General features: G+C 60.9%; 1 protein-coding gene across 2 annotated transcripts; it reads right to left on the bottom strand.

The window, feature by feature from the left end:
- Positions 1-292: 292 nt before the first annotated feature.
- Positions 293-20,348, bottom strand: pacs1b (phosphofurin acidic cluster sorting protein 1b). Of its 2 annotated transcripts, none has more exons than XM_088908940.1 (24): positions 19,333-20,348; positions 15,416-15,503; positions 15,244-15,333; positions 13,458-13,583; positions 13,068-13,212; positions 12,742-12,836; positions 12,197-12,283; positions 10,926-10,985; positions 10,577-10,731; positions 9,910-10,003; positions 9,056-9,139; positions 8,815-8,939; positions 7,223-7,355; positions 6,918-7,022; positions 6,696-6,802; positions 6,331-6,485; positions 5,948-6,058; positions 5,149-5,251; positions 4,880-4,922; positions 4,742-4,784; positions 4,386-4,533; positions 3,924-4,159; positions 3,423-3,542; positions 293-2,990 (listed from the first exon to the last, which is right to left on the bottom strand). In XM_088908940.1, exons 1-24 carry the CDS (start codon positions 19,518-19,520, stop codon positions 2,872-2,874), a joined length of 2,760 nt encoding a protein of 919 aa, XP_088765066.1. In that variant the 5' UTR covers positions 19,521-20,348; the 3' UTR covers positions 293-2,871. The 2 variants fall into 2 exon arrangements, with proteins under 2 accessions (XP_088765066.1, XP_088765067.1); XM_088908941.1 differs by having other exon boundaries at positions 12,742-12,833.
- Positions 20,349-21,036: the final 688 nt, after the last annotated feature.

The following is a 21,036-nucleotide window of genomic DNA, read 5'->3' as shown; positions in this document are numbered from 1 at the left end:
ACCAGGACCCGTCCCCCCACCAGCGTGGCTGTGGACGGTGGGAGGAAAGTCACACAAACCGCTGGAGAACATGCAGACTCCACACAGGCAGTCGAACCCAGGGCCCCGGCGCTGTGCCAAGCCCATGCTCTGACCCGGGGCGTGTCCCTGCTCGCAGCTCAGCGTGAGCGCGTGTGCAGCTTGTGCAGGGCGCTGGACAGCCGGCTACACGTCTGTCCGTGTGCCGCGGTGCCCGTGACTCGGCCTGCGGGGGCGCGGCGTCGTGCCGGTCTGAGGCGACGGAGACGGGGTAGAAATCCAATGTTTTTATTATGACGATTTTTAATGAAACACCGAATCGACAGGCCTGCGGCTCCACACTCCGACGCGACCGCAGGCCCGCCCCCTGGCTACAGCGGACAGGGCACGGAAAAGCTGGAGATGGAGAACACGGAGATGGCGGCGCCGGTCGGAGCTGGACTGTCGCTGCCGACGCTCCGGCGGTCTCGAACCCCAGCCACGTCGCTCTGCGGTGCCAGCTCTGCCCAGCTGGGCTCTGCTGCTGCTGGTCAGCCTGAAACAGGGTTTCATTCTGCTCCTGAGGGGAACTGGAGTTGCCCCCTTATTCTCACCCCTACATACCCTCCCCCGCTCTGAGGGAGATAACCTGCCCCCGGCCTGTGGATTAGAGCGCCCCCTCCTGGGGGAGGTGGGGGGGGTCCTGCACACCCAGCTCTTTTCATGGCAACAGAAACCAGCATAGCGCCTCCCGCAGGACTGTTGACCTCGGCCGTCTGGGGCGGCGGCAGGCACGCCCGCGTGGAGCAGCAGCTGCAGGGCTTGTTGCCGGGGCTGCGCGGCGCGCGGCGAGCTTCGAGAGATGGCCAGCCAGCCCGCCCACCCCCCACTGCAGTGCTGCGCTCGATTAATCAGCCTGACCAGCAGCATGTAGAGCAGCTGGCCGCGTGGAAATCCCGTACCGGAGCTGACCGGCACCGGAGCTGGAGCCTGCCCTGCCCCAGGGGGAACAAACACTGTAACTCGCAGTTAAAAACACAACCACAAAAGGCCCAAATACACTTGTGCTCGTCCAGGGAGACACCTGCGACTTATTTAAAACAAAATCTACCCCTGGACACAGACTGCTGGGAGAGGAGAGCAAATCGCACCACCTGACTCTGTGGGGGAAATCCCACTGAAAACACCAATGGGAGACGCACGGGCGAGTCTGGAGCCCCACTCATCCTCTTCCTCTGCTCCAGGGACACCCCTCCGAGCCCCCCTCCCCTCCCCACCAGAACCGGGCTGGGGGCACTCGGGCCAGCTCTTTTCCCAGGGACTCGGGTTCCAATGGGAAACCCATCCAGGAGGAACGAGGACAAGTCAGGGACGCGGGGGGGGGAAGGTGGTAATACAATCTACTACTACTGACGGTACAGGACTTCTGTCCACACCCACACGGCCAGACCCATTTCAGACTAGGAGTTTTAATAGTAAAGTGCACGTGTCTGGTATAAAAACAACAAGAGGCTGACAGCTGTGTTTTTTAAGAGCGCCCTAGAGGCATGAAAGCATGAAACCTCTCCCCCCCCCCCCGGAAAAGAAAGAATGGAACAGTCCATTCCCCCTTCAGCAGGGATGCGAAGGTCTAGTCCATCTCACTCTGATGGGGGGGGGGGGTTAAAGACCGGAGTTCCTTTCCTTTGGGCGAACTGAATTGGACTCGCTCCCGGCTCGCCCCACCACCCCCGCACCCCCCTACTGGGCTGCCCTTGCCGCTGCGCCTCCCAGGAAAAGCGACCTGGACTTAAGGGATTGGGCTCCCACTCCCACCTCAGTCTGGATGTCCGGGATCCTCACGGGGCCTTCGGGAGCACTGGGGGGGGGGGGGGGGGGTTTGCGCAGGCTGGAGCAAGCAAGGTTCGGTGTGGGCCCCCCGGGCAGTGGCCAGCGTCCAGCCCAATACTGTGCCCGAGGGGCCTGCGGGCGTCTCTGGGGGCTCCCGCTGCTGCCCGGCTCTTAACAAGCTCTGTCTTCTCCTCGTGGGCGTCACTGGACCCATCGAACAGGTGCTGCTGCTTTTAAACGAGACCACCAGACACGGCGCCTCCTCCTGGCCTAGGACTGGACACCCCTGCTGCAGGCACACTGACCCTCCTGGAGCAGGACCGGACACCCCTGCTGCAGACACACTGACCCCTCCTGGACCAGGACCGGACACCCCTGCTGCAGGCACAGCGCCCCCTCCTGGACCAGGACTGGACACCCCTGCTACAGACAGCACCCCTTCCAGGACCAGGACTGGTCACCCCTGGATTAAAGAGCAATTCCCTGCCTCTGGAATCCCCCATTTTCCCAAAAGCCATTCCGATCTCCTCCAGCGCCAGGAATGACTAATCACCCATCTTGTACGGATACAATCGCTCTATCAGGAAGAGAACATGGCCTGGTTTTTACACGCTTAATGCTCTAATGAAAACACACCGCAAGAAAACTGGTGCATAACATAACACATAAAAGCACATCTGCCCAAAGTTACTTCTGTACAAGACATGGTCAGCAAGCGTCCATTTTGTTTTGGGTGTGTACCCCCATCTGTATCCCCATCCCTTCTCTGTACACTCTTCCAGCGCCTCCTTGCGTTGCCCTGGAGACAGGCGTGAGCGAACAACGACGTCTTTGATCCAATCAACACGTGCTCCACAGCCGTTGCCATAGCGAAAGAAGAACGAAAATCTGAGCAGAAGTCTACGAATGACGCGATTGGAGGAGAAGCCCACACCCCTGGCTCTGATTGGCTAGGGAGGGTTCCAGGAGCTCTGAGTGGCAGAGGGCCTGTTCCGGGAGCTGGCCAACGGCTGCGCAGGAGGGGTGGGCTTGGGGGGGCGGGTCCTAGGACGCTGGCTTGCTGTAGCCGAAGAGTCCGACCGGGAAATACTTGACGTGTGTGGGCCACTGGGCCGCCAGCTGGAAAAACTTGACGTCGTTCCACTCCACCCCGTCGATGGACACTGCAGAGAGAGCACAGCAGGGACCGCCTGTCAGCCACTGGCGCTCTGTGGGAGCGCAGGTGAAGTGCGCGAGTCCACGCGTGTCTGAGCGTGCCCATGTTTGTCTACATGTGCGTGCGCGCCCCTGTGCGCGTGTGCCCGTGTCCGAGCATGCCAGTCTGTGTCTGTGTGTGTGCGTGCCAGTCTGAGTGCAGCCCTGTCTGTCTACATGTGCCTGTGTGTGTCTTGCCTGGGTGCCTGTTGTGTGTGTGCCAGTGTGTGTGCCTGTGTATAGGAGTGTGCGGTTGTATGTGTGCGTGTGTGTGCCAGTGTATGTGTGGGTGTGCGTGTGTTTGTGCCCATGTGTAGCAGTGTGTGTGTGTGTGTGTGTGTGCCAGTGTATGTGTGGGTGTGCGTGTGTAGCAGTGTGCGGTTGTATGTGTGCGCCCGCACCTCGCAGGATGGTCTGCTGCTGCTTGGCGGAGCAGATGAGCCGGCTGATGCCCTCGATCACCTGGCTCTTGGAGTCCACCTCCTTCTCCTTCGGCTTCTTGCCCAGGAAGATGGTGGGCACTGCGGAGACAGGAGAGAGCACCGTGGTGAAAGCACAGTTCAGCGCAGTAGAGCCCAGTAAGATCAGGGTAAAAGCACAGTACAGCGCAGTAGAGCCCAGTGAGATCAGGGTAAAAGCACAGTAAAGCCCAGTGAGATCAGGGTAAAAGCACAGTAGAGCGCAGTAGAGCCCAGTCAAAGTGCAGAGCAACATGGTAAAAATCACAGGACACCGTGGTAAAAAACAGTGAGGGGAGGTAGGTGCTTGGCAATCCCAAGGGAAAACCTACACAAACAGAGAATTGGCTCCGGTGAACTGGAACACAGGCAGGCAGGCCCTCCTGCTGGAACCCTCCCAGTGCCATGGCGGCGCCGCGCCAGCAGGGGGCAGTGTGCACTCACCCTTCTTGTTCTTCTCCTTGGTGACCACGGTCATGGACATGGTGTTGAGCCCGGGCGGGCCCTCGCCGGCGCCCCCCGGCAGCCGGCTGACCTGCACGGAGCGGAAGGTGCTCTTCAGGGTGTTCTTCGAACCCGTGTCGCGGCGCTCGCCCTCCTTCTTCCTCTCCCCGCCCAGCGCCACCCAGTAGTCCACCTGCAGGCCGATGGCGTCCACGCCGTGGGGCATGCTGGGACTCCTGCGGTGGGAGAGAGGGCAGGCAGAGCTGAAGCCGAGAGAACTTCGCATAGCGGCGAACATGAGACCATCAGCACAGTCTGCACTCGAGCAGCTGCTAAATCCTGGACTGGATCTCGCTGCTGGGCAACCGGAGGCTGACCGCCGACCGTCTGCGACCTGCGACCTGGGAGGCAGTTCAACCCTTAGCCTCTACCGGGAGCCGACGGCCGGCAAGCCCCACCCACCCCAGCACGGCCAATCCGCTGCTCATGGAGGGCGAGGGGGGCGGGGTCGCGGCGGCCTCCTTGACCAATCCGACGCCGGACCCGTGGGAAGGCGGTGACGTGGAGGGGACGGCCAAGCTCGTGGCCCCGCCCTCGTCTGCGTCCGCACCTGAAAGAGGCGGGACAGGAAGTGAGGAAAGCGAGGCGTGGGGTTGAGTCTCAACACCGATTCCACTCCACACACCCCTTCTCCTAAATCCTGTATGCCTGTGCTCCTCTTACTCTCCGCACCCCAAATCCTGACCCTTTCCTCTGCACCATGCACCCCGTTCTCTCCACTTCCTGAGCACCGTGCCCTGGTTCTACCGTAATCCTACCTGCGGACGCTGGACTGGGCTCGATCAACCCCACCTTCACCACCTGTCCAAAGACACAGAGAGGAGAGGCAGTGAGAGTGGGAGGACACAGGAGACAGGAGAGAGGAGAGAGGGAGAGGAGTGAGGGGGGACACTCACCCCAATGAAGGGGATGAACTTCTGATAGGAGTCTTCATCGTGCCTGAAGAGAGAGGGGGGATTAAAACAGAGTCTTTACAGTGGTCTGGAGAGAGAGGAGAGAGAGGGACAGAGAGAGGGGAGAGAGAGGAGGGAGAGAGGGGAGAGAGAGAGGGACAGAGAGTAGAGGGAGAGAGGGGAGAGAGGGACAGAGAGTGGAGGGAGAGAGGGGATAAGGAGAGTGGAGGGAGAGAGGGACAGAGAGTGGAGGGAGACGAGTGCAGACTCACAGCCTGTGCTTGCAGGTCAGCATGGCCTCGGCCACAGGCAGCTGGTGGGTGATGGCGGCTCCTGTGATGTACTGGGAGATCCTGCCGACCACATCGATGGGATCTGGGAGGAGACAGAGCGGGGGGCTTCAGTCTGTGACCCCCCCACACACACTGACACACACTACCAGGAGGAATACTCCACTAAGACAGTAATACAGCAGTGAACTTGATTCTGGAACAATACTTCACCCCCTCCAGTTAAAGGGGGGAAACACCCCAAGCAGACAACTCCAGTCCAGAAAAAAGGCATCAACCAATCGCCTGATAATCCAGCCCACTGATCCCTAACCCAGCCCCCCGATCCCTGATCCATTCTGGTGATCCACCCACTGATCCCTAACCCAGCTCCCGATCCCTGATCTATTCTGGTGATCCAGCCTCCTGATCCATAACCCAGCCCCCGATCCCTGATCCATTCTGGTGATCCACCCACTGATCCCTAACCCAGCTCCCGATCCCTGATACATTCTGGTGATCCACCCACTGATCCCTAACCCAGCTCCCGATCCCTGATCCATTCTGGTGATCCACCCACTGATCCCTAACCCAGCTCCCGATCCCTGATCCATTCTGGTGATCCAGCCTCCTGATCCATAACCCAGCCCCCGATCCCTGATCCAGCCCCCTGATCCAGCCTGCTGATCCATCCTCCTGATCTCTAACCCAGCCCCCCGATCCCTGATCCAGCCTGTTGATCTCGAACCCAGCCTCCCGATCCCTGATCCCGCCCCCTGACCCGGCCCGCTGAGGCGCTGACCTGTCTGCGGCGGCTCCGAGCGGCTGAACAGGTCCCTCCAGGCCGGGTCCAGGAAGGAGGAGCTGTAGCGGCTGTCCAGGCAGCCCAGGTGCTTGGCCACGGGGTGCGAGCCTGCAGACAGGGAGAGGGCAGGAATCACAGCTGCGCCGCAGCCCGTCGCCTGATGAAGGACGAACCAGGGGCAGCCCAGAGGAACGAGCTCAAGCGCCGACGTCCTGCACCTCACTCTCTGTCACGTTATTCGGGGTGTCATGTGTGATCGTTTCATCACATGTTTTATATTTCGTTGCTGTACACGATGTCTTACGGGCGATCTAACACCTGAATTAATGCAGGGAGGCCCCCCACGCCCCGCGCCCTGCCCCTCCCTGCGGGCAGCTTACCCAGGGGCACCACAAGGAACCTCATGTGGTTCAGCCAGTCCGACGTCTTGTTGGCCAGCTGGGTGACGAAGAACCTCAGGATGGAGCCCAGGTAGCTCTGCCCACCCACTGCTGCCACCTTGACCGGGCGTGGCATGGAGGAGTTACAGTTACAGCTGGGGAGAGAGGGGGGGGGAGAGAGAGGGGAGAGAGAGGGGGGAGAGAGAGGGGAGAGAGAACGAGTTGGTTTATCTCCTCCTGTGCCCAGGGCTGAAGCAGGACAGGATCCTGTGTCTGTGTCTGTGTGAGTGTGAGTGTGCGTCTGTGTTTCTGCAGCTCCTGAGCTCGGGTGTGGGTCCCGTGTCCGACAGACAGGGTGAACTCACAACTTCTGGATCCGGGTCAGCACCGCAGACAGCACGGCCTGGATCTCGGCACCAGAACACGTGCACACCACCGGCAGCTTCTGGGCGTGGAGCAGGTCTGCCACAAACTGCAGGGAGAGGAGAGGAGAGCCTTCACACGTGCTGACCCCCTGACCCTCACTGACCCCCCAACCTTCTGACCTTCCAACCCTCGCTGACCCTCCGACCCGCGCTGGTACTGACCTGGCCCTGCCAGTCCGTGATGTTGACCAGGATGAGGTTCTCCGGCAGCGCGGTGTCCGACACCAGGATCTGGTTCAGCTGATCGTACACGACCTTCCTGGGCACCTGTGGGTGACAACAGCCTTCCTCCAGCAGGCAGTACGGTCAACCTGCACACTGGACTGCACACAGACCACAACAGGGTCTAACAGGACCGGACCTGAAACACTGGACCCGCTGTCCTCCTGGTCTAACAGGACTGGACCTGAACCGCCGGACCAGCTGTCCTCCCGGGTCTAACAAGACCGGACCTGTGTGGTCGGTACCTGCGTGGAGTGGCTCAGCTCAGGTGACCTCTCGCTGTCTGAGCTGTTGGTTCTCTCGCTCAGTGGCTTCGACTGCTGCCGGTCTCTAAACGGAGTGCTCCTCCTCTGCCGCGGGGTGTGACCGCCGTCCAGCCTGTGTGGGGAGAGTGGTGGACACAGAGTGAGGGAACTGAGAGCTGGACATACCGAGACTGTCCTGTCTGTGTGTTTACCTGGGAGAGGGCGTGCTCTGTGTCTATACTGTGTGTGCTAACCTGGGAGAGGGCGTGTTCTGTGTCTATACCGTGTGTGCTAACCTGGGAGAGGGCGTGCTCTGTGTCTATACTGTGTGCTGACCTGGGAGAGGGCGTGCTCTGTGTCTATACTGTGTGTGCTAACCTGGGAGAGGGCGTGTTCTGTGTCTATACCGTGTGTGCTAACCTGGGAGAGGGCATGCTCTGGGTCTATACTGTGTGCTGACCTGGGAGAGGGCGTGCTTTGTGTCTATACTGTGTGTGCTAACCTGGGAGAGGGCGTGCTCTGTGTCTATACTGTGTGCTGACCTGGGAGAGGGCGTGCTCTGTGTCTATACTGTGTGTGCTGACCTGGGAGAGGGCGTGCTCTGTGTCTATACTGTGTGCTGACCTGGGAGAGGGCGTGCTCTGTGTCTATACTGTGTGCTAACCTGGGAGAGGGCGTGCTCTGTGTCTATACTGTGTGCTAACCTGGGAGAGGACGTGCTCTGTGTCTATACTGTGTGTGCTAACCTGGGAGAGGGCGTGCTCTGTGTCTATACTGTGTGCTGACCTGGGAGAGGGCGTGCTCTGTGTCTATACTGTGTGTGCTGACCTGGGAGAGGGCGTGCTCTGTGTCTATACTGTGTGCTGACCTGGGAGAGGGCGTGCTCTGTGTCTATACTGTGTGCTAACCTGGGAGAGGGCGTGCTCTGTGTCTATACTGTGTGCTAACCTGGGAGAGGGCGTGCTCTGTGTCTATACTGTGTGCTAACCTGGGAGAGGGCGTGCTCTGTGTCTATACTGTGTGCTGACCTGGGAGATGGTGTGCTCTGTGTCTATACTGTGTGCTGACCTGGGAGAGGGCGTGCTCTGTGTCTATACTGTGTGCTGACCTGGGAGAGGGCGTGCTCTGTGTCTATACTGCGTGTGCTAACCTAGGAGAGGGCGTGTTCTGTGTCTATACTGCGTGTGCTAACCTGGGAGAGGGCATGCTCTGAGTCTATACTGTGTGCTAACCTGGGAGAGGGCGTGCTCTGTGTCTATACTGTGTGCTAACCTGGGAGAGGGCGTGCTCTGTGTCTATACTGTGTGCTGACCTGGGAGAGGGCGTGCTCTGTGTCTATACTGTGTGCTGACCTGGGTGAGGGCGTGCTCTGTGTCTATACTGTGTGCTAACCTGGGAGAGGGCGTGCTCTGTGTCTATACTGTGTGCTAACCTGGGAGAGGGCGTGCTCTGTGTCTATACTGTGTGCTGACCTGGGAGAGGGCGTGCTCTGTGTCTATACTGTGTGCTAACCTGGGTGAGGACGTGCTCTGTGTCTATACTGTGTGCTAACCTGGGAGAGGGCGTGCTCTGTGTCTATACTGTGTGCTAACCTGGGAGAGGGCATGCTCTGAGTCTCTGTGCTCTTGCTTGTCTTCAGGGGAGTCCTGGGCTTCTCAGGGACTGACACAGTGATGGAAGGGGTCGTCTCCCCAAACAGGTCTTGTTCGCTGAGCTCCTGCACCACACAGAGAGAGCAGAGAGAGAGAGATGGCTGTTCAGTTTCTCGGCATGTTTCCCCAGCGTGTCACCAGCGTGTCACCAGCGTGTCACCAGCGTGTCAGTGTGTGTTACCAGTGTGTCGGTCTCTGACAGGGCCTCCTCCAGGGTCCTGCTTTGCGGCTGCTTCATCTTCTCCAAAGGATTTGCCTCCCCCTGCTGGAGAGACAGAGGAATGACAGGGGCGAGGGTGGGGCTCACAGGCGTCTCCAATCAGGGGGCAACCTCTCGGAGTCCCGTGGGTGGCTCGGAGAGGAGAGTCCCAGCTCTCCGGAGCACAGGCCCCCTGTGAGGGATAAGGATCACTCTCCCTGACGACAGTAATGGGCTCAGCTGAGACATGAGCTGATCCCTTTAAGCTGTGAAGAGCTCAGGCTGTGGGCTGGAAGCCAGAAGGATGAGGCTCCCGAGAGGCACTGGAACAGAGCTGTGGCCTGCAGCCCTGTCCTGCAGCCTGCACCCCCTTTCTGTAGAGCCCCAGTCCTGCAGCCTGCACCCCCTTTCTGTAGAGCCCCAGTCCTGCAGCCTGCACCCCGCTTCTGTAGAGCCCCAGTCCTGCAGCCTGCACCCCGCTTCTGTAGAGCCCCAGTCCTGCAGCCTGCACCCCCCTTCTGAAGAGCCCCAGTCCTGCAGCCTGCACCCCCCTTCTGAAGAGCCCCAGTCCTGCAGCCTGCACCCCCCTTCTGTAGAGCCCCAGTCCTGCAGGGCTTCTATGCATCTTCAGTCAGAGGCTAAAACTCACCTTCACCTGGACTAATTAATTTAATTATGGTAATTGGGTTCAATTAAGGAACAGCAAGTTGGGTCAAACAAGCCTGCAGCTCTGCAGATGTGAGTTCTAATCAGATATTCCTCTAAATCTCCCAGTCCTGCTCTCCCAGTCCTCCCAGTTCTCTCCCTTCTGAGTCCTCCCACTTCCCAGGACTCACTGGGCTGAAGATGTCTCGGCCCAGGCTGCCCTTGCTGTTCAGACTGCCGATCTCCGTCTGGGAGCTGGACTGGGACATTCCCTCGAAAAAGGGCCTGGAGACACACAGGACAGAGACAACATCACTCCCAGTGCACAGCAGTCTGATCTCCCCCAGAGCCCCTCCCCCTTCTGTGTACTGGCCAGGCTCCTCCCACAGAGCTCCTCCCCCAGTCTGTGTACTGGCCAGACTCCTCCCCCAGAGCCCCTCCCCCTTCTGTGCACTGGCCAGACTCCTCCCCCAGAGCTCCTCCCCCAGTCTGTGTACTGGCCAGCTCCTCCCCCAGAGCCCCTTCCCCTTCTGTGTACTGGCCAAGCTCCTCCCCCAGTCTGTGTACTGGCCAGACTCCTCCCCCAGAGCCCCTCCCCCTTCTGTGCACTGGCCAGACTCCTCCCCCAGAGCTCCTCCCCCAGTCTGTGTACTGGCCGGCTCCTCCCCCAGAGCCCCTCCCCCTTCTGTGTACTGGCCAAGCCCCTCCCCCAGTCTGTGTACTGGCCAGGCTCCTCCCCCAGTCTGTGTACTGGCCAGGCTCCTCCCCCAGAGCTCCTCCCCCAGTCTGTGTACTGGCCAGGCTCCTCCCCGAGACCCCAGACCCACTCCCCCCTGGCAGGGTACTGGCTGCGCTGACCTGAGTTTGGGCTTGGGGGTGCTGAGGATGCTCTCCGTCTCCTCCATCTCCGGCCCGCTGTCGCTGGGGTTGTAGAGGCTGTCGTACAGCTCGTCCAGGTCCTCCTCCACCTCCTGGATCTGCTCCCGGGACACGTGCTCCAGGCCAAACCCCACCTGCACACAGGCAGGCAGAAGGAGAGGGAGGAAGAGGAAGAGGAAGCATTAGTCCTGTCACTAATGAGAGAGACGGGGAAGAGCAGGACTGCGCCCCAGCTCAGAGAGGGGGAGCACGCAGGACTGCGCCCCAGCTCAGAGACAGAGGACAGCAGACGGTTTTACCTGCTGCAGAGAGAGATGGGAAACGTTACCTCATCGGAAACTTTAAACCTTTTCAGCAAAGCCACAAACTTCTGCTTTATGTTGGGTTGCTGAGGAAAAACAGAAAGAAAAGAAGGTCACCAGTTCAGACAATAGCACTTTGGTCAAATAGAGGAAGCTTCAATTTCACTGCAACTGAGGGGCAGAGAAGCATAGTGAAGCTCATCACAGCACAGAGCACTATAGCCCAGAACAGTTCAGCACAATACAGAGCTATACAGTAGTGCTTGTGACTCTAAGTACAGTACAGAGCACTATAGCACAGCACAGTACGGTACAGTACAGAACACACAGCACAGGATAGCCCAGCACTGTAGCACAGAACAGTATCGCTCATCAAGTCCCACCAGAGCCAGACACAGCCCTGCAGCAGCTGTGGGGCAGGCGGAGTGACCCGTCACCCCTAACTGTGACCTGAACCTCACACACCCGGCTCCCCACAGCCCTTCTCGAACTGCACCCTCTCCCTCTCTGAAGGACCCCTCAGAGCCCGCCCGGGTTAACGCCCCCCCCCAGGTCCGCGCGGGCCCCCGCGCCTGCGCGCCGAGTCCTGCCAAGTCCTGCCACCGCAAACACTGGCGCCAATCGTGCGCTCGGCTGTCTGACGTGGGGTCACTCTCCTGTCCGACCCGGCCTGGGGTCACTCCCGTCTGACGTGGGGTCACTCTCCTGTCTGACCCGGCCTGGGGTCACTCTCCTGTCTGACGTGGGGTCACACTCCTGTCCGACCCGGCCTGGGGTCACTCTCCTGTCCGACCCGGCCTGGGGTCACTCCCGCCTGACGTGGGGTCACTCTCCTGTCTGACCCGGCCTGGGGTCACTCCCACCTGACGTGGGGTCACTCTCCTGTCCGACCCGGCCTGGGGTCACTCTCCTGTCTGACATGGGGTCACTCTCCTGTCTGACCCGGCCTGGGGTCACTCTCCTGTCTGACGTGGGGTCACACTCCTGTCCGACCCGGCCTGGGGTCACTCTCCTGTCCGACCCGGCCTGGGGTCACTCCCGCCTGACGTGGGGTCACTCTCCTGTCTGACCCGGCCTGGGGTCACTCCCACCTGACGTGGGGTCACTCTCCTGTCCGACCCGGCCTGGGGTCACTCTCCTGTCTGACGTGGGGTCACTCTCCTGTCTGACCCGGCCTGGGGTCACTCCCCGTGCCCTTGGCAGACACAGCTCTGGCTGACAGCACGCCGTGCCTGCAGGCGCGGTGTCGGGCTCGGCCACTGGGGCGGCGCTGCTGTGGACAGGCGGAGAGACTCACATTGACCCGCGTGATGGACGCCGTGGAGGTCAGCTTGCGGCGAGACTTCTTCATCTTCCCCACCTCGTAATCTTCGTCAAACAGATACTGAAAGAGCGGGGGGGGCAGAGTCCATCAGGCTGGGACGGGGTTTAACTTTAACCTTTAACCCTTCAACCCCCCACCCCCAGGAACAGGGTCATCGCCGCCCTACTGTTGGGACCCACAGCCCCTGTGCCCCAGACTGCCTCCTGTACCCCCAAACCATCCCCTTGCCCTAAACAACTTTCCTGTGTTTCTATACTGACAGTGCTTTCTGTACCCCAATACTTCACCCCGCCTTCTGTACCCCAATACTGTCTCATCAGCTATTACAGCCTCACCTGGCCAGACACAGGGTCCCCTCTACCCTGCTGTTGGGACCCACACCCAAACCCCTTTCTGCCCCCGTGCCCCAGACTGTCTCCTGCCCCCTGCCCTCTGCCCAGATATGGGCTCCTGTGTGTCAGCACCAACACTGCCCTCTGTGAGCTGCGCCCCGATACCGCCCCCCTGTGGAGCCCCACCTGGCCGTGCGCGGGGTCGTCGCTGCCCTCCTGCTCGGAGGAGAAGCTCTCCTCTTCGTCTTCCGAGTAGTTGTCGATGTCCGGAGAGCGGTCTGCTGGCGGGGGGGGGGGGAAGAGAGGGAGGGAAGGAGAGGGTGAGGCTCTGGGGGGACACCCCAGTTCCCAGCGCAGCGGGGCGCCTGCTGCACCCCGCGGCGGGGATCTGATCGGCTGCGGCCCCTCGTGGTTCTTTTTAAGGAGGTTCCCGTGACCCCAGCCAGCAGCAGGAGGCTGCACTCCCTGGGCCAACCACAGGGGCGGCGCCGTGGTGGAGCAGGGCGACTCACCGGACAGCTTGGCCTTGGGCCCCTCGTGGTCGATGGGCTGGCTGGACAGGGAGTAGACGCGGATCTCGGCCACCGGCACGGCCGCGTCCTTCACGTTGCTGTGGAGACCCAGCACCTGCGCCCCCTCGCTGGGGTGCTGCATCACCTGGGCAGGAGACGGACAGAGACCCGGCTGAAGCGGGCCAGGCCGGGACGGGACCGGACCAGGACGTGCAAGGGCTCATGGGATGAGCTTGTAGCTTAGTAGCTCAGCTACAGAAACGGACAAATGATGCCTGACAGCCCAGGACCCGTGCACACGGGGGGGGGGGCACATGCACACAAAAGACACACACGCACACGGGAGACACACACGCACACAGCCTGGCCCTGCCCAGGACCCGCACTGACCTCCGCCATGTTGATGAGCCCCAGGGCCAGCGTCTTGTAGCCCAGGATGGTGCGGTTCTTGTACCTCTTGCGGCGCTGCAGCATGATCTGCAGCTTGTTGGCGTCTCTCTTCAGGAAGTGGGGGTACTGCAAGGCATGCAGGGAAGACACGTCTCTCGTCAGGCCAGCCCAGCGGAGAAAACTGGGGTCAGAGGGCAGATTTAACCCTCCCCACGCTGGCTCAGCTCTCATGAAGCAGCCCTGCAGGACTGGGGCTCTACAGAAGCGGGGTGCAGGCTGCAGGACTGGGGCTCTACAGAAGCAGGGTGCAGGCTGCAGGACTGGGGCTCTACAGAAGCGGGGTGCAGGCTGCAGGACTGGGGCTCTACAGAAGCGGGGTGCAGGCTGCAGGACTGGGGCTCTACAGAAAAGGGGTGCAGGCTGCAGGACTGGGGCTCTACAGAAGGGGGGTGCAGGCTGCAGGACTGGGGCTCTACAGAAGCGGGGTGCAGGCTGCAGGACTGGGGCTCTACAGAAGCGGGGTGCAGGCTGCAGGACTGGGGCTCTACAGAAGCGGGGTGCAGGCTGCAGGACTGGGGCTCTACAGAAGGGGGGTGCAGGCTGCAGGACTGGGGCTCTACAGAAAAGGGGTGCAGGCTGCAGGACTGGGGCTCTACAGAAGGGGGGTGCAGGCTGCAGGACTGGGGCTCTACAGAAAGGGGGTGCAGGCTGCAGGACTGGGGCTCTACAGAAAGGGGGTGCAGGCTGCAGGACTGGGGCTCTACAGAAGGGGGGTGCAGGCTGCAGGACTGGGGCTCTACAGAAGGGGGGTGCAGGCTGCAGGACTGGGGCTCTACAGAAGGGGGGTGCAGGCTGCAGGACTGGGGCTCTACAGAAAGGGGGTGCAGGCTGCAGGACTGGGGCTCTACAGAAGGGGGGTGCAGGCTGCAGGACTGGGGCTCTACAGAAAGGGGGTGCAGGCTGCAGGACTGGGGCTCTACAGAAAGGGGGTGCAGGCTGCAGGACAGGGCTGCAGGCCACAGCTCTGTTCCAGTGCCTCTCGGGAGCCTCATCCTTCTGGCTTCCAGCCCACAGCCTGAGCTCTTCACAGCTTAAAGGGATCAGCTCATGTCTCAGCTGAGCCCATTACTGTCGTCAGGGAGAGTGATCCTTATCCCTCACAGGGGGCCTGTGCTCCGGAGAGCTGGGACTCTCCTCTCCGAGCCACCCACGGGACTCGGGGCCTGGTCAGGGGCTGCTAAGCTGGACGTGGAGCACACATTTTACACCATGGTAAAGCCCTGGGTAAAAGCACAGTACAGCGCGGTAGAGCCCAGTGAGATCAGGGTAAAAGCACAGTACAGCGCAGTAGAGCCCAGTGAGATCAGGGTAAAAGCACAGTACAGCGCAGTAGAGCCCAGTGAGATCAGGGTAAAAGCACAGTACAATGCAGTAGAGCCCAGTGAGATCAGGGTGAAAGCACAGTACAGCACAGTAGAGCCCAGTGAGATCAGGGTAAAAGCACAGTACAGCGGAGTAGAGCCCAGTGAGATCAGGGTAAAAGCACAGTACAATGCAGTAGAACCCAGTGAGATCAGGGTGAAAGCACAGTACAGCACAGTAGAGCCCAGTGAGATCAGGGTAAAAGCACAGTACAGCGGAGTAGAGCCCAGTGAGATCAGGGTAAAAGCACAGTACAATGCAGTAGAGCCCAGTGAGATCAGGGTGAAAGCACAGTACAGCGCAGTAAATGCAGGGCCTACAGATGCTGTCATGTCCTGCTGGCCAGGTGCTCGGTCCAGCTCACCTGCAGGGAGAAGGAGAGCTGCAGGTCTGTCTCCGTCAGCCCGGCCGCAGACAGCAGGATCTCATTGGAGCGAAGGATGCGCTTCGAACCCTGGGACAGAGACACAGGGAGGAGTGAGAGAGGAGCAGGGATGAAGAGGAGAGCCACTCTAGCGCCGGACCGGAGGAGATACCTGCAGCTTGACGGCGATGACCACAGAGGTCAGGTCCTTGTCCAGCTCCTTCAACATCACCAGCTTCTTCAGGGTCAGGTTGAAGAGCCTGAGGCAGACAGGGGAGAGGCCGACAGGCACTCATCAGGACGGTTTCTGCACCGGGAGCTGTCCAGAGCAAGGCCTGTCCTACACCAACCTGAACACAGGAGACTACAAGACCCTCAGGGTCACCCACAGCGTCAACCCTGCCGACGTCTTCCCGCCCGGTGGGAAACGGATCAGAGGACGCAGGCGGACACTGCAGGTGAACCGGGTGCGAACCACAGAGCCTCAGGCCTCTCCGTGAGAGCGTTTGCGTTTCTCAGCCCAGCCTGTTGTACGATTTTCCTGTCTCGAGTCGCTGCAGCCCTCGGGCCTGTGCACACAATCCGGGAAGCCGAACGTCTGCAAGACCCACGCGCCGGAAAAACCCGGGATCGAGCCGAAGACCAGGGCTGTGGATCTCGGCTGCTGCCCCTCCCCCCCCACCTCCCACGACCTCGTCAGCCTCTGGCAGAGCCCCCCGCCCCCCACCCCAGAGCCCAGCACGCAGCCTCCTCCGCACGGCGTGAGTCAGTGTGAGAGAGACACGGAGAGCACGCCACAGGCCTGTCTGCAGGGGGGAATATTAACCCACTGCTGTCAGGGGGACTGCAGGAGCCTGCAGACCCCTCAGACTCCCACTGCATAGTGATTTGAGCCACTCCTGGGTTTTCTCCCCACCAACAGCAATTAACAGCATGGTAAAACCTGGAGTGGATCAGACTGCTCCAGGATCAGACTGCTGCGCACTGGGAGTCTGACTGACAGCACTGTCACACCTGGAGCGGATCAGACTGCTGCACACTGGGAGTCTGACTGACAGCACTGTCACACCTGGAGCGGATCAGACTGCTGCGCACTGGGAGTCTGACAGCACTGTCACACCTGGAGCGGATCAGACTGCTGCGCACTGGGAGTCTGACTGACTGCACTGTCACACCTGGACCAGATCAGACTGCTGCGCACTGGGAGTCTGACAGCACTGTCACACCTGGACCGGATCAGACTGCTGTATGTTCGGAGCCCAGCTGGTTTCCCTCTGCCTGTTCAAGCATCTTTTTCCAGATGTCCTTTCAACACCTGACGAAATGTCCCCTCACCTCCCTGCCTCATCTCCCTCTGGATTTGGGAAAATAGGACAAGAACAGGCTTCTGCCCCGGCCCCAGAATCCAGGTCAGGCTGACATTCAGGATGCAATGGTGATCTGACACAGGAAAAAAAGAGGTAGGCTACCTTTCCAGCAACAAGAATCGCCCAGATCGAGCCCCTACCAGACCCCCAGTGACAATTTTCACAAGCCGTCCCCCGCCCCCAACCACAGGGGTGCTTAAAGGGTTAGGATAATGGAAAATCAGACGGATCCCAGCTGGTTTCTCTCCTGTTCCTTCACCACACCATCTGTCCTCCTGCCAGACTCAGGACTCCAGCACCGAGAGTGACATCACAAAGTGGACCAAAGAGTGAACTACTAGCCCAGTGCGCAGCAGTCTGATCCGCTCCAGATGTGACAGTGCTGTCAGTCAGACTCCCAGTGCGCAGCAGTCTGACCCGCTCCAGGTGTGACAGTGCTGTCAGACTCCCAGTGCACAGCAGTCTGATCCGCTCCAGGTGTGACAGTGCTGTCAGTCAGACTCCCAGTGCGCAGCAGTCTGATCCGCTCCAGGTGTGACAGTGCTGTCAGTCAGACTCCCAGTGCGCAGCAGTCTGATCCGCTCCAGGTGTGACAGTGCTGTCAGTCAGACTCCCAGTGCGCAGCAGTCTGACCCGCTCCAGGTGTGACAGTGCTGTCAGTCAGACTCCCAGTGCGCAGCAGTCTGACCCGCTCCAGGTGTGACAGTGCTGTCAGTCAGACTCCCAGTGCGCAGCAGTCTGATCCGCTCCAGGTGTGACAGTGCTGTCAGTCAGACTCCCAGTGCGCAGCAGTCTGATCCGCTCCAGGTGTGACAGTGCTGTCAGACTCCCAGTGCGCAGCAGTCTGACCCGCTCCAGGTGTGACAGTGCTGTCAGTTGCTTTAACTACAGGAGACTCTTCTACAGAAACTCCACCAGGAGCTGGAAATTCCCATCTTTCTGTTGTACAGTAGGTCAGTCTGCATTGACTGATACAGAGTTATAAAAGTCCAGTGAGATCAGGGTAAAAGCACAGTACAGCCCAGCGAGATCAGGGTAAAAGCACGGTACAGCGCAGTAGAGCCCAGTGAGATCGGGGTAAAAGCACAGTACAGCGTAGTAGAGCCCAGTGAGATCGGGGTAAAAGCACAGTATAGCGCAGTAGAGCCCAGTGAGATCGGGGTAAAAGCACAGTACAGCGCAGTAGAGCCCAGTGAGACTCCAGTTACCTCGTGGAGAGGCACAGTATGACGTGACGAACGCAGGAAAGATTCTTATTCCACCTTTAAACAGCCCCGAGACTCAGGGGTCTAATTTCAGCCCTGTCCTTGTCCCAGTCCTTGGCAAATCTGCGCCTGGGTGTGTGTGTGTGTGTTACAGACGGGCACTGCTGGGGGCTCAGGAGCCAGTCTGTTTGTCTTGGCACCTGGCCTCTCCACCCTGGCACAGGAAGTGTTTCCTGATGCCCTCTGTGGGACAGCGCCCAGCGCCCCGTCTGAGCTCAGCGTCAGCTTCAGCTTCAAGGGGAAAAGTCAGGCGGAGCCGGGAAACACAGGACATCACTCCGCAGGAGGGACATCTGCCATTTGGAATTCCTCATCGCCATGCCGACGCGAGAAGCAACCAACGCTAACGCTAACGCGAGCGCGCGAGATCGCCCCAACTCTGCCCCCCAGAACGGAGCTCTGGAACCCTGTTCCCGAGCCCAGCGCAAGCAGACTGGACAGGGAGCCCGGAAGAGAGCAGGGCTGGGCAGCTTGTTCCACTCTCCCACCACCCTGTGTGTAAATGAGCGCCTCCTGCTCTGGGCTCCCGGCTGTGTGGAACTCGAGCTGCCCCGCGGCGGGACACGGGCTCAGCGGCCCAGAACCTCCCTCTGGCGGAGCAGGAGACCCGGCCGTCGGAGGAGACGGAACCGGCGATCCGCGTCCGGCCGGCCCCATCGCGACCCGCGCGCAACGCCGGACCCATCGGAAAGCTCCCCCGTCACCGCGGCCCAGATCCGGACTGATCGGACTGACGCCAGCGCAGACCAGGGTCGTGGGGAATGAACTCCGCCGGTCCGCTCGGTACCGGTTCCGGCACCGCATCCTGCGCACGCAGCCCGAGTGGGAGGCACGTCTCGCTGCGCGGTCGTCCTGCCGTGTTTATTTCTTGCGGGGGGGGGGGGGCGACCTTCCTCTGTGGAGTATTTATCCACAGAGATAACCTTGTTGTGAAAGGCGCTATATAGAAATAAATTGAATTGAATTGAATAAATCATCGATAAACCGGCGGGTCTTCGCACCAAGGGCGAGGAGAGAGGAGGGGCGCTGGGGGGGGGGGGGGGCGAGCCTCACTTACACCAAGGGAGCGAGAGACGGGGAGAGATCTGAGGCGCCTGTCACGCACCCCGAAAGAGCTCGCCCTCACACACACAGCCACACACACCCACCACGTCCCCCCCACCCCATCACCGCCACCGTCCCGGTACAAATTCACAGCGCTTCCCATGTTTACAGAAATTCAGGAAAAAATAAAGAGACGCTCGATGATCAGCCGCCCGCACGGACACGCCACCGCCGGAGGAAGAATTTGAGACCGGCCCGCATTCCTCAGGAATTCCACTCGCACCCGTCCGAGCCTGTCTTTCAGGGGCAGGGCTGACGGATCGCCCGTCCGCTCCGGCCGGGAAACGGCAGAGAGAGCGCCGCTCTCCCGGGAGACGGGGGGCCGGCCGCTGGCGCGGATCGGCGGCTCCTACCTGGGCACGCAGCTGGGCAGCGAGCGGTCCACCTCCCAGGTGGCGTACAGGTTCATCTGCACCGGGCGGGCGGAGGCGATGGTCACCGGCTTCGGGGGCTGGAGGTGCGGGGACGGAGCCCCGCCAGCCCGGGGGAGCCCTCCTCCTCCGCCGCCGCCGCCGCCTCCTCCTCCTCCTCGCTCGGACATGCTCGGGGACGAGGTCTGCGCAGGAGGTCTGGGAACGGCTGCCTTGCGAGGGCAGGTGTGCGGGGTGGCTGTTTCTCCTCTCTGTCCGGCGGAGGAGAGAGCCCCAGTCGCCGTCTCCTTGTTTTGAACGCGCGAGGCGCTTCCTTCCTATTTTCTGTGCGCGCTTCCTTCCTGCCGCCTCTCGGCTCCTCCTCCTCCTCCTCCTCCTCCAGCTCTACCGCGGGCGGCTGTTTTCCGCGGATGTGGGCTCCTCCCGCGGTCCCGAGCCGAGCCGAGCCGGTTCAGACAGAGGGCACGGCGCTGCCTCGCTCGGCCAGCCCGCTCTCAGCACTGCCAGCGAGCGAGCGGGAGAGAGGAGGGGGGCGGTGAAGGCGCAGACAGGCCCTCAAGATGACGCGCCTCGCAATCAATACCTCACAGCGTGTGTGTGTGTGTGCGTGAGTGTTTGTAAGACTGTGTGAGAGAGTGAGTGTGTTTGTGTGTGTAAGTGTTTGTAAGACTGTGTGAGAGAGTGAGTGTGTTTGTGTGTGTAAGTGAGTGTGTGTGTGTGTGTCTGGTGGGGGAGGGGGGCGGGCTGCTGATAATACTCCCTCTTCCCTGTCCAGAGGTTCCAGCGTGTGGACCTGCAGACACGCACACACACACACACGTCCGTTCCTTAAAATAACCCGCCTCTCCCCCAGCCAGGTGTCTACTCCCAGGTGGACTCGGGTCCGAACAGCGCTCTGCCCCTCTGGGCTCGGCCGGGCGCGCTGGGAACACGCTGGTATGGTTTCAGCTCACAGTGCTCTGGGGTCCTGGGGGCTGAAAGGCGCTATATGCCGGGCCAGGGGCGGCTGTCGTGGCGTCTCGGTAAGGAAGCACAGAGAGTCCGCGGGTCAGGTGGAGGGAGGGCGGCGCCTGCGGCGGGGAGATAGGGGGGCCGGCGGGGGCCTGGGGCTTCTGTCCCCGGAGATAAGAGGGGCTGCTGGCGTCACCGCCCCCCCCCCCCCCAGTTCACACAGCCTGCCGCTGGCACACGGTCACACACAGGAGACCCCCAGTGTACAGAGACTGGGGCTCCCCAGGAGCAGGGCCGGGTGAAGAGACTGGGGCTCCACAGGAGCAGGGCTGGGGACCCCCAGTGTACAGAGACTGGGGCTCCCCAGGAGCAGGGCCGGGTGAAGAGACTGGGGCTCCACAGGAGCAGGGCTAGGGACCCCCAGTGTACAGAGACTGGGGCTCCACAGGAGCAGGGCTGGGGACCCCCAGTGTACAGAGACTGGGGCTCCCCAGGAGCAGGGCCGGGTGAAGAGACTGGGGCTCCACAGGAGCAGGGCTGGGGACCCCCAGTGTACAGAGACTGGGGCTCCCCAGGAGCAGGGCCGGGTGAAGAGACTGGGGCTCCACAGGAGCAGGGCTAGGGACCCCCTGTGTACAGAGACTGGGGCTCCGCAGGAGTAGGGCTGGGGACCCCCAGTGTACAGAGACTGGGGGTCTCCTGGGGACACCCAGTTTAGGGGATATAATCTGTCTT

Source organism: Atractosteus spatula, assembly GCF_055471065.1.
Source record: "Atractosteus spatula isolate fAtrSpa1 chromosome 24 unlocalized genomic scaffold, fAtrSpa1.hap1 SUPER_24_unloc_1, whole genome shotgun sequence".
In the NCBI taxonomy this organism is placed as follows: domain Eukaryota; kingdom Metazoa; phylum Chordata; class Actinopteri; order Semionotiformes; family Lepisosteidae; genus Atractosteus; species Atractosteus spatula.
The sequence above is the reverse complement of the archived record's forward strand: the minus strand, read 5'-3'. Positions and strand labels throughout refer to the sequence as shown.

Coding starts and splice junctions, on each gene's coding strand:
- pacs1b (XM_088908940.1), bottom strand. CDS start 19,520: ATGTCCGAGCGAGGAGGAGGAGGAGGCGGCGGCGGCGGCGGAGGAGGA. Junction 10,004..10,576: donor ACCCCCAAGCCCAAACTCAG/GTCAGCGCAGCC, acceptor GTGTGTCTCCAG/GCCCTTTTTCGAGGGAATGT. Junction 5,252..5,947: donor CTCGGAGCCGCCGCAGACAG/GTCAGCGCCTCA, acceptor GTCTCCTCCCAG/ATCCCATCGATGTGGTCGGC.